Genomic DNA, 13,247 nt, shown 5'->3' on the forward strand with positions numbered 1-13,247 from the left:
CTTTTAAAAATAATATATAATAGGTCACGGCAACACGCTAATTTAAAGGTCAATATTAAAATAACATTTAATTATCTTCATAACAATAGCGAGCATAATATTTTAATTAAGTAGATATAAATATATTTAGACATGTCACGCGAAAAAGTTAGAAACAGACTTTAAATGTTAACTTCAACTTAAAACTATACTTTATCCTTTAGTTCTAAAATGTATTTACTTTGTAAAAGTAGCTTAGTGCGTACGTAGCTGAATTTATACGTAATTTATTAATATCTATGAAATGTTCGACGCCATATTGGATATAAGAACGTGTCTAAATATTTCATATCGCTGGGGCAACGGCATTTTCCCGCGCAAAGCGCTACGCACGGGCTGGTTCGCGCGCACGGTGGAAAATAGAGTGCTTTTTGGGCGTCCGATTTGCGGTCGCCAGTAATGAATGCACCGATAAATACGGAATAAAATTACAGTTAAAATGAGTGGATTAACATGTCTAATGCAGATAATTCGTGTGTAGAGCGCGCTCTCGATTTAGTACGAATGATTGATTTCGAAGCTTCGTCTAGTCAAATCGGTTTACATATACCTTTTCTATAGGAATTATTATATTAGTGTTGAATTGTTATATTAGTGTATAGAATATACTAAATACCACTGGCATTTGTATTAAATAATTCATTTTAATGTCGTAAAAATATACGTTTGACATAACATAACAAAAATAAACAAATATAAATGACACATTGACCTCGTAATCCGATAACATGTTATTTGTTCTAATTATGAATTGTCATTTTTAACAAATAGATAGGAGCGGAACGAAATTTCAATTGCGGTTCCCACCGATACTGATAAACTATCAAGCGGTCGGTATTTCCTGAACGAGTCAAGACTGGTGTGTGGACGTATTGCTCGTTTGTTTATGTTCAATTGTTTCTGTCGTTTTTTTTTCTAAAAATAAGAATATTATGAATCAAAATGGACAAAAAGTATGCCGATATTTATTGCTGTACTTGCTTGATATGCGTAGGCGTCGGAACTAATATTCTATATTCGGTAAGGTAGAATCACATATCGCTGAAAAAATCAAATGACAAATTTGTTACAATAATTTCGCTTTTCTCTGATGAATGTGCGTGCCGGATGCCTTATTTTAGTCTCCTTTCCTTTTTCACTATTTTCTTAAAAAGAAAGGATGGAAAGGGGAAGTGGATTTGACACATAAGTAGCGGAAATGTCTCTGTGCTCATCGGCAGTTGCGAATGTCTACAGGCAGTGGTTGTTTCATTAGTTCGGCGAATTCAGGCGGCCGCGTGCTCGCTTGCTACCTAATAATATAAGATATAAAAAAATCTACATGCTCTCAAACATTACAAAGCAACACTCAGACTAAGAGCAACAGTTCAATACGGAAACAAATCATCATAAACCACTGGCCGCTAAACGCCAAAGGCGTGTTCCGAACGATGTGAAATATTGCGTTTAAAATCGCCATCAAACTTAATGCATTTCGCATGATCAGTCATCAACAGTTTAGGACCTAACACAATACCTGCGAAGCAATAAACATAACATTGTATTCCAACGACCGTCTTCTGGAGGTGTTGAGAGAGGCGCGTGAAATATTCAATTATTGTGCGCAGGCGCAGGTGGGCGCGGGTCGAGGGCCCGGGGAGCGGGGCAGCGGCCATCTTGATTTACGATCGAACGTAAATCCCGAGTGACATTTGCGACGCGACGGTTCACGTTCAGACATATAAGTTTCGCTATGACACGATTTTCACGAAAATCGTTTGCGGTAAGCCCGCACTAAGAATAAGGAGTGAAGTCTGCGAGTATCAATGGACGAATGTAAGTTTTCTCTATTCTATTTAGTATAACAAATCAAATCTATATTGCGTAGAATTAAAGTCAATCGAAACTTAAATCAAAAAAGGGATTTCAAAAGGTCTATCACGAATATTGCGACAGACGCCTTCGTAACTTCAATGAAAAATCAAAATTTGTTGGTGTACTTTACGCATGGTAGAGGCGCTTTATAAATTTTATTATGAGTTTGTCGAAGACGTTATGAAAACGTAGTAATCTAATCGCATTTGACATTCAAAATTATATGAGACCACAATTGAAAAGAATACATTAAATTGGGCTTATATTCTTATTTGTACAAAATAAGGTAGAATATTTTCATGCACACAAATGTAGCCGACATTTAAATTGACCTAACCGTTAGTTTATAAATCACCAGGGAATACCGGGAAACACCTCGCAACCTCTCGCTAATAAAAGATAAACACCAAATACTTTGTTATTGTTATTCTTTTAACTAAATTAGTTATGCACGAAATAGAGTTTTAACTACATATTTTGAAACAACTGACAGATTGTTTTAAATACCATATTAGGTCTATTTCAAATAGAATTAATATTTTTGCGCCTTTTAATTGTCTATATGAGCACCGTTTTTTCTTAATAATTAGATGTCAAATTACTTATAGACGAAGTTAATGATACAATGCTGTTTAAACTAATTTAAGCAAGGTAAGTATAAAAATACGACTCATACATGGACACGAGGCAACAATCACAGGTGACCAAAAAGTCGTCGATCGTAAAAAAACGCATGAAAGCTTAGAATGGAGCATAATAGTACGACCGCTACACAAAATGATTCGGTCGCATTCTGGTTATGCCGTTTACGTGCGACCACTCACGCCTAATTATGTGTTCAACTTGATGACAACTCATCACGTGTTTTTTGTACATTAGTACAATTTTATTTGTTTTTGTTACATTTAATTTTGTCGCACTCTCGCAAGCTAATAGTAGTTGAAGTTTCTTCTACCGCAACAATACAAATAAAAGCGTTAAAAGAAGCGAAATTCTGATGTCTTATGGCTTATTGGTATTTTATTACAATAATAAAGGCCTTAAGTCAACTAAAGTAGTATTTACCATATTTCATTTTAACACTCAACTTGTCGATAACGTATCCTGATCAAATATAAATAAATAAAATCAATGTTTAGGGGTATCGATAATTCGGTGCGGGCCAGCGAGCCTCGGAGCCGACCTGTCCGCTCAAATCACGTCGTATTAGCGGTGCTCTGTTGTGATGACCACGTCACTAGCTCCACGTATTACTAGTATTTAGTTACACGCCTAATTATGGTCATCGATATATGAAATAGTAACATCACTAACACGATGTATTGATTTTGATTTAATCCCGAAGGAAAATAAAGCGTTTCTAATATGTACAAATTTTAAAGTAAGTAAATGAAAGAGGACTCGAATATCCGGAATGAAACTGATTTTAGAAATGTGTTGATAATAAGATATTATCTATCTTATCAACATTTTTTGTTAATAATGTTTTATTAATTACTTGATGTCATTGGCTAAGAACTTTAATGTATTTATTTGAAAAGTATATTAGCACTAACAGTAAATGAATAACAAACTCTACCTCAGTCTCTTATCATTATACATCGCACTTATGTTACTAGCTGTTGCCCGCAACACCGCCTGGCGGAATTAAAAAAACAATTTAATAAGTGACATGGATATGTTATTGCAGATTACGCTCTTAATCTAAGCCAAATTTCAATGAGTTCCGTTGTACCGTTCTGGAAATACCTTCTAACAAACATCCAAACTTTCGCATTTATAATATTAGTACGATTGAATCATACTTTTTTCATCTATGTTCTATTGAAATATATAAAATTACATCACTAATGCTAAGACAAAGTATAACTAAAAACGATCTAACAAAACATAATAGTATTTTTTATATCCGTGAGATGACCAGACGTGGAGCGGAATGTTCTGGCCTGACATCAGCTTTACACGTGCATGTGGGTCTGTAATATGTTGTATGCCAACACAATGGAACTGTAAAGTACGAACGTCGTTTACTGCCGCCTGCGGTTTGGAAATTAAAATCCTACCTCTCTGATACCGAGATGCATCGGGGAAAGTTTCACGCGGTTGTTGTACTGTGCCTGTTCTTGCGTTTCAAGTTTGAATTTTAAAAAATTAGAATAGGATCTATATTGAAATCGATTTGATATTGATTAATATGGTATCAATATGAAGCGTAAATCGACTTAACTTGAGTTTCCATATCTCGGATATCGAATATTGATCATTGAAGAAATTCTTTTAAAGAACGTATTCGCTACAGATACGCGTCATTTTCAGTCACGAACTATAGTTTTGAAATTCGCGGTTCGGTGTAATGTAGGTAAGGCGACTCAATTTTTATTCTCCCGTACAAGCGGGTAGTTAGAAATCCGTCACCGCGATTGTCGGGCGCGGGGCTGCGGGGGTTTGTGCGGGAAAGCATTAATTCGATAGTTGAAAATCAACATCGGGAGACGACGGAAGTTGAACGGAAAGAGTTACAAATTGGACGTGTTGGTTTTATACCTTACAGGGTCGCTTAAGAGTTTACGGTTCCGTATTCGGTTCGACATAGACGTGTCTATAGCGAGCTTACAGAAAGCGGTGCAGCGTGTGCATCCGGAGTGCAGTATTTCTGGCGGCTTTAGACTATTTGACAGTGACTTCACTTTATTGACACCCAGAGAGTGACCAGGTACCTGCAAGCGGTGAACGGGGCATCGAGTTGGTAAGTGTCACTTCATCTATTCACAATATTACGCCAACCCTTGTGTAGTCTGTGTGGTGGTTGTGCCATGGGATACGAATCCGTCGTGCACGGCACAGAACTCTTCCACTACAAGCGAAGCAATACAGGATGATTGAAAGAAAAACTTAATTATATATTTACGGGAAATCTTGATTTTGTTCTGGTGATCTATTTAAATAAAAAATATTAAGACAGCGTAAAATCTTAATTACAGTTAGGTACAAAATTGCATTGGTTCATAAAGAATCTAAAACAACCTTGTGAAGCTGTATTATAACTATAAAGATTGCACGTAAGACAATATTTGCGATTGTATCGGAGTCGAATTAACGTCTCGTGGACGCCAGCCCTAATAAGTATTAGCTGTCAATCAGGTCTCGTGCACCGAATATTGCACCTGAAACCGGATCGCCGTGCGATCGCTTGTATTACCTCTGATATTTCTCGGCCCATTGGCTTGCTAGGACATTCTTGAATTAGCTTCTTGATCTATATTTGACATATATCGGTTCCGATATTCATTTTTTTTACACCTTTTTAATAATTTCCTTTTTTGTTTTTGTTAGTATCACGTTAACAAGTTATGCTGACATTGTAAAACCCAAATAATAATAACGAAAGAATGTGAAGAAATCATTATTACTAAAAAGGTTTTGAATAGTAAACATTTTCAATATATTCAGTCTTCTTATAAAATATATAATAGGTACTTACTTTTATGTTAGATATGTCAAAAACTAATGACTATTATAAAGTAAATCATCTTGTTTTAATGTATTAACTTTAGTGCATATTAATAAGCAATATTATTGGTATCGGTGCATAATTTTCCCATATAAATATGTGAAATGTCTTACCTCTTCCACTTCTTCCGACGAATCTTAAATCATTGAATTTGGCTACTCTATTCTTCATGACGGCTGTGTTGTTTCTTAGTTCAGCGGTGATGTTCTCGTCATTGCCGGCGCGGACAGTGACCAGTGTGCCGTCCACCACCTCTCCTAGCGCTACCACTTTGAAGCCGCCGGGCAGGGTCTTGTTCGAACGCCAATGCTGTGGCAGCATCGAACACATGTAGTCGGGGCTCCCAGTACGAACTGTTGAAAAAAGTAATAGTTGAGCGTCTATATAATTGTGATTTTATTCATCTGGTTGTATAAGATATTAAACAAATATAGTCATTGTAAACGAGATTCTCTTGTCAGGAAGGTTATACTTAGGTGAAAACACATGAAAACTTGTAGAATATTCGACGGCGTATTTTTACAAAAAACATTTTTTTGATAAATCAAAAATTTTGTTTGTTTTTTCATAGAAATTAAAATATCGAGAAAAAAAAGAAAACAAATTTCGCAGTCGGTAGGATTCGAACCTACGCTCCCAGAGGGAATCTGATTTCTAGTCAGACGCCTTAACCGCTCGGCCACGACTGCTTGGCGTAATGTTTTCGATAATTTAATTGAATATCATTAGCTGCTGTCAGTGAAAGCTGTTGCAGCATACACGACTATCTATAAGATGATTCAAAAACAAGTTTTTTTACTTTGTGACGTGTTATGCTGACGTCAAAGCATAGTTTAGCGGCAATCTATCTGGCGTGCGATCTCTTGATTGAAACGATGAGTAATTTTATTTAAAGTGAGCGATTGCAAAGTTATTTTAGCGAATATTAAAGTATATTTGGATGTAATATATTTCATTATGTTTAGTTGTGTAATTTCAAGGTTAAAATTTAGTAATAGTTTACTTTACACGGTTCCTATTATCATGAGGAACTGAGACATGTCTTGTAACATTTGCTTCTTAGGAATTTCTCTATTGTATGTATATCCGTATTGCATGTTACTACTTCATGTATTCTGGCGTAGGTTAGGCTAGACTTTTTTAATGAGCGGAATACAATACCATGTTTTTATTTAGCCAAAAAGAACACCTGTTGTTTTGTTTGTGTCATTATTTTTTTGTATAATACTAATATGCGTCATAAGTTATTATAAAATAACACCTCGGCATCGACAGTTTATCAAATTAGTATGCATATAATTGGAAGCGCCATAAAACTGATTGAATGAGGAAAAATATTTATGTACTTATGGCCATTTTGTTTATACTAATCGATGTGGCAATGTTCGCTTGTTTGTTATACAAAATATAAGAGTCAATGACCATGACTGAACTACAAAAAATAAGTGTTGTTTGTTTTTTTAAACAAATTTCAGTATGTTACACCAAACGGGAACGCTAACATTAATACTACAGTATAAAGATTTTTTATGATGATGAGGAAAAGGTCACCGACGACCATGAACATCGGCAGCACCAGAGGAATCGTAGATGCATTGCGAACGTTTAGGTAGTGATACGCTTGGTTCAAGGCCACTAATTTGCAGATACTGTAGAAACCAAGATTATAAGAAACCATGCTTTCGAAGTGTGTATAAACATTATATTATATTCACAAGTATTCCCGTCTAAGTAATGTCAAACAAGTAATATTTAAACAGCCGTAGTAACTTAAAAAATAAATAAACACGACGTTCAACTCAATCTCTCTATATAGAGTGTTCTACAATCCGTACAAATTGTGATGTCGCTCATTTTGAATCAAACAGATATGACTAATTTGTTTTAAAAATATATAACGACAGTTTGCTTTATAAGACGAGCGTTTACGTTACCTATGAATATTTTCCTAATTTAATTTTTTTATTAAGCTATAACGATGTAAATCTTCTAACTTGTAGTAACGGGAATCGATAAAAAATTTAATAGTATAACTGTGGTTACTCTATTTACGGAAGCTACGTACAAATTATACAGCCGCAAAGTGCGGGTAAGGAATGCGGTTACGCCGTGATAAAGGGTGCTCGAATGTGATGACTGCACGTTCAATCTAACTTTCTTCCTAAAATATTAAATTGATAAAACAATCACCCTGTAGTGTGTTACTAAGTTCATTTAATTTTCCAGCTTACTTTCTGTGATAAAAGTCGTCAGGGACAAATTCCATCGCAATTCTTATAATAGCAATTTCTCGGCTAAGAACATTAATAGCTTTGTTCTAGGAAATATTAACGCCAGAGCTATTTATAAAATAATTGTATTCCGCTCAGATACAGATTTAAGTTATCAGGTCAAACGTAATAGTTAATAGGAACATTAAAATACTATCGGAAATTACGCTAGTAATAGATCGACGTCAACATTCTTAATAGAATTCTTATCCGAGTTGTTAGTAATATTACATTTTTTATACCAGCTGTCGCTCTCGACTCCGTCTGCGCGGAATTAATAAAAAAGTGTTTTTCCAGACTGTGTTGTACATCTATGCCAAATTTCAGCGAGATCCACACAGCCGTTCTCGGGATACCTTCAAACAAAAATCCATTCATTGATTCATCCAAACATTAGCATTTATAATATTAGCAAGAAGTAAGACTAGCTGTCGCACGCAGCTCCGTCTGCGCGGTATTAAAAAAACTCATTAGTACCCTATGTTCTTCTATGCTATGTTCTAAATCTATGCCAAATTTCAGCGACATCAATACGGCCGTACTGGAGACATCTTCAAACAAACATCCGTTCATCCAAACATTTAATAATATTAGTAAAATTTTTTACGTCACTCCTGACGATGATAATTCCTAATACATTAGGTTTATTTTTTGGTACATACATTAACCAAATGTAACGCAAACTTGATATTGAAAAGGTTATACTACACGCACTTATAAGCCGATGTAACAATTCGGGAACACGAGCCTAACATAATATAGATCTCTAGATCGTCCCCGTCAGCCTGTGACCTCATTAGGGCACATTCAATGAGCTCATTACCATGAGTGCTTTTAGACGCGACTGTACTGGGGATCCGCGCGCTGTTGACTGTACGTGATTGTACCTAATTGTTATGCCTTTATTTGTACATTGAATCACACAAAGACTGGACGCGGTTATACTCTGAGGCAGGGTGGACAGAACATCAACATCACCGAATAGAATCTAAACTATTTATGATTATTACTAGCTAGTGTCTGTGACTCCGTCACCGCGGTATTAAGAAGAAAAACTTAATTATTAGCCTATATGATAGTCAGACCATGTTCTACATATAAGCCAAATTTCAGCGCAATCCGTCTCGATGCGTTGATGTTATACGTCAATAAGGTGTAGAGTAACATTTGGATCTTTTGTTTAACAACATAGTTTTGCAGGAAACGCAAAAAACTTTAAAAATTTTCAAAATAAAAACCAAACCTATTATAACTAAAACATTTTATAAATTTCAATTTAACATCATTACAAATATTCAAATATGATATTGAAATAAGGAATGGAAGGCTTTTTAAAGTTGTATAGTATTGCAAAGTGTTAATATTCTGATAAATAATTCAACAATGCTGATCCTGGTGATAAGAGATTGTTATCGATTTAGCCGAATCGCTGTGTATTGCTCATTGACGGTGCAAACATAAAATTCAATATGAGAAACAGAAGGTACAAATATTTTTGTAAATGTATTAGCGAATATCAGATCGTCGAGACCCCAAATCATCATCATCATCAGTACTATACGTCCCCACTGAGGAGCTCGGAGCATACCCCAAGTTAAGGGTGATTACACCATAGTCAACCACACTGGCCAAGTGCCTGTTGGTTGACTTCACACATATCTTTGAATTTCTTCTTAGACATGTGCAGGTTGCATCACGATGTTTACCTTCACCGTAAGAACGACGGATAAATGTACGTAAATCGTATGTATATCGGAAATCGAAAAAACACATTGGTAAATGGCAGGATTCGAACCCAGGACCTGCAGATTGCAAGTCAGGCACCGACGCTCTTAAAAAAAAATATTTTCCTTGCAAAATAAGCAAATGTTTTCGTAATCATTTTTAATTTATTTCTTGTTAGTTATTTGATGAAAGGTTTTACATAATTAATTAAATATATACATACTATTTTATTTCATTACTATTCATAGGTCTTATGATACAAGTCATGATGACGACTTAGTTTTAATAAGTCTGTACAACATTGATTAATCAACTTAACCTTGGGTTTTCACTGAAAAACCCGTACAAAAATATACCCAGTTATCCAGTTTTTTTCCGTGATACTGTGAAGTGAATTTCTGTGTAAGAGTATGGGCTCTGAAAATCCCTTGTAAAATCATTTTAAAAAAATAAATGAAAACACAGTAATTATTTTATTTTTAATGTAATCGTTGATACACAAGTATATGCTCGATGTACATGCTCGAGAACAAATTTATCGAGCATGTTCGACCGTGTGTACCCATCATGACATTCAATGGTCACTGACAACGCTTGAATTTCAATTAAATGTACAAATTATATTTTTCATTATAATATAATTTTAATCTACTGTAATGTGTCATTTTGTTTTTCTCTATATTTATAAATACTATCTGTCGTCTGCGCGGAATTAAAAAAATAAACTTAATTAGTAGTCTATGTGTTCTTCCAGGCTATGTTCTACATCTATGCCAAATTTCAGCGAGATACATGCTGCCATTCTGGAGATACCTTGTAACAAACATCCATCCATCCATTCATTCAAATATTCGCATTTATAATATTAGTAAGATTAGGATTATTGATAAGAAATTATAAAGCTTATTTTCAGCGTTGAAGTCTTTTCCTCAGTCAAAAACAGTTTTTATTTTAATTCGTGCATAGTAAAAAAAATGCTATAGTAATTTTTCTTTATTCTTATTTCACTTTGGTAAACCAAACCGTTGTAGTGTTTAATTTTGTTTGGAAAATCCGGAAACATGACATTTTATATTTAATTTGAGTGTTGATATGCAGGGTCAATATTACATAGACATTTTTAGAGTTGTTTTATGGGGAAACCCAAAGTTTATTTATATACAAGAGTTATAACATAGTAGGAGAGTATATATACTTGATATACAGTAAGTGTCAGCCATGCAAATAAATAGTTGAATAATAGAAGTACTCGATTCTTTTACTATGTTTTGGTGAAGTAAAAAATTAATGATCAAATGAACACTTATAAAACTGCAAGATCACAGTTTGAATCATTAACGGTGGGTTTCTGAGATCAAAATCCCCGTTTAAAACATATTGTTATCTCTGTTTTGTCATAGATAATGATAGGGATGACGATAGGAAAGATCGCCCGCGAATCCACCTACGCGGGATTAAAAAACAAATTTCATCCGCATCTGTTTAGCCGTTCTGGAGTTACCTTCAAACAAACATCCATGCATCCATCCAAACATTTGAATTTATAAGATTTTTGTACTAGAAACCAGTTGGTTGGTTGGTTAAGTGATAATGGAAGCGACTTACAACTGTAAGTAGCTTCCATTATCACTTATCATTGTTAAATTTAATTATTTTATTTATCTATAATAGATTATTTGATCTCTAACAATTTATATCTAAACTAGCAGTGGCCCTTGAAATCGTCAACGCAGAAAACATAAGTAAGTAATAACGCAGATGTAATATGCATTCAGGTATCAGCTACCGTCCTATCAAAGTCCCGTCAAAATTAACCCAGCCGTTTCGGGGATAACCCGGACTTGCAGACAGACAGACGAAAATTGTGTTTATGAAATATAGAATTTATTTTGATGTAACATACAGACACTTTAATTTTATTAATGTGTATAGATATAGAAATTTCAAATTAATAACCGACTCAGGAATTCCATTTCAAACTACAGGTTACGCAAAAAACAAATTAAAAAATAGATAATGTATCACAAGAAATTGGTGAATGAGAAATTAATGATCCACTAATTGATTAATTAGAGTTTTTATGTCGAAAATATAAGTTTATAATTTATTAGTTCATGAGAAACAATTTGTTTTGAATGACAATAGTCAAAAGATTTCTTAGCATGATATATTACTGACCAGGCTTGTAATATAATTACTTTCTTAAATTATTCAAACTTTCGTGAGACATTATACTAAACTGATATATAAACATGGCTAAACACTCACGTATATTCGTCCGGTGGCGGCATCGACTAGTTTCGATCCCATAGGGGACCCATCATCAGGATGAGTGGTACTGGTATTATTTCGCGGACGCGGCCCATCGCTCAGAGCGAGCGTTTAGCCGTGTTATATATCAGTTTAATTTTTCTGGGTATTAAACTATATCGGAAACCTACTGTAATTGATTAGAAGAAAGTTGAGACGAGCCAGTACGTTTCAGTCTCGTAATAGAACGTTAGATTTCAAATGTGAGTTGCCTATTTTATGACGAAGTTTAAAAGCAATGGTCAATACATTCTTAGAATAAATCTTACCTAAGTCCGGGTGTTCGACCAGAGTATCGTCAACGATGGACTGCAGCCACCAGGGCTCCAGCTCTGCCATCTCGCGGCGCCGTCGGCCCCTCGACTCGTACGGAAGGTGCATCCTTCACACCATTACACCTTGCCTAACAGCTTTGCTTTTTGATTCTTGTGTAACCGTCAGTGGATATATAAATCTAATATGATGTTGGTATATCCCAGATCTTAATATTATTCAAGGTCCTGTCTGTCAGCCCCTCGTATCCTCCTTATACTCTACTCATATACTCCTTTGGTATACGACCTCAACCAACACTATTGGCTAAGCAGGCGTTTATTGAATAAGCTTTCTCCGCGTTTTTAGCAATGATGAGTAATTGTCTTTATTCAAATGTTTCTTCTTCAAAAGTCCTTGGCGACGCGCCAACAAAATTTCCCCTTATTGTTCGATGAATTATCACTTATTTATTGTTCACACTTATACAGTCTTACAATGCGACTAACGTTTTATGTAAGTAGTCGTTGAGATCTTTGGATGTTTACAATTGAACTAAATTAATCAGTCGTTTATAGAGTATTTTGTTATAAAATAACCGTGCGCGCGTACGTAGCGGCGCGTGTAAACAGAAGTTTATGTAATTTGTTTCCTCAACTCACGTTGAACTCACAGAAGTGGGAACGGGCCTTGGAGACTTCTGTTTCAACTTAACTTTCGTCATTTTAAATGACTCACTCGGTTAGTTTTACCGCGAAACGTCGAAAAGCGAAACCATACCGGCACGGATGTGAGGCGGAGCTGCGTCGACGCAGGTTCTGTCGATATCAGCTGAGCGCGGGCTTTTCAATATATATTTCCCCACGATTTGCGTCACCGTTGATTTCCTAATTGAGCGTCGTATTTTTTTTTGCGCGTATGACGGAGCGTAAGTTACGCGGCTGACAGGTATGACGACGTCGCGTGCGTCACGGCGCGGAGGCTGCACGCGTGTGCTCCGCTCGCGCGACTCTCCACTACTGAGCCGCCGCCATTCTGTCACTCGCTGCCTCCATTCTCTGCGGTCAATCTGTGGTTTGGCCACGCTTCATTTGCCGGGAAAATGCGAGGCGTCCGTCTCCTACTCGCACCAATGCAATTTTCGATGCGAGCGAGCGGGACGGGAAAAAGTTTTGTTCCATAAAATATTTTTGTTTTGTTCATTGTCGGAAAGGAAATATAATGAGCTTTTTCATTTTGGAACGATAGCGGTTGTCTCACTCTTTTCTTATTATTCTTGATTCTGA

At 35.6% G+C, this 13,247-nt stretch overlaps 1 protein-coding gene and 1 non-coding gene across 3 annotated transcripts in view; both read right to left on the minus strand.

Annotated features, from left to right (window-relative positions):
- The window catches only part of LOC106126879 (protein lozenge), a 31,886-nt gene extending 18,921 nt beyond the window's left edge, over window positions 1–12,965 (minus strand). For both annotated transcript variants that reach the window (XM_013324783.1, XM_013324782.1), the window contains exons 1-2: window positions 11,979–12,965; window positions 5,518–5,757 (exon numbers count right to left, since the gene is read on the minus strand). In XM_013324783.1, coding sequence (XP_013180237.1) covers window positions 5,518–5,757; window positions 11,979–12,090 — 352 coding nt within the window. In that variant the 5' untranslated portion in view covers window positions 12,091–12,965. The remainder of the gene's footprint in view (window positions 1–5,517; window positions 5,758–11,978) is intronic.
- TRNAS-AGA (transfer RNA serine (anticodon AGA)) lies at window positions 6,012–6,093 on the minus strand. The gene has a single exon. It is a non-coding gene; the product is annotated as a tRNA-Ser (tRNA).
- Window positions 12,966–13,247: the final 282 nt, after the last annotated feature.

Source organism: Papilio xuthus, unplaced genomic scaffold, assembly GCF_000836235.2.
Source record: "Papilio xuthus unplaced genomic scaffold, Pxut_1.1 DF824992.1, whole genome shotgun sequence".
Lineage (NCBI taxonomy): Eukaryota > Metazoa > Arthropoda > Insecta > Lepidoptera > Papilionidae > Papilio > Papilio xuthus.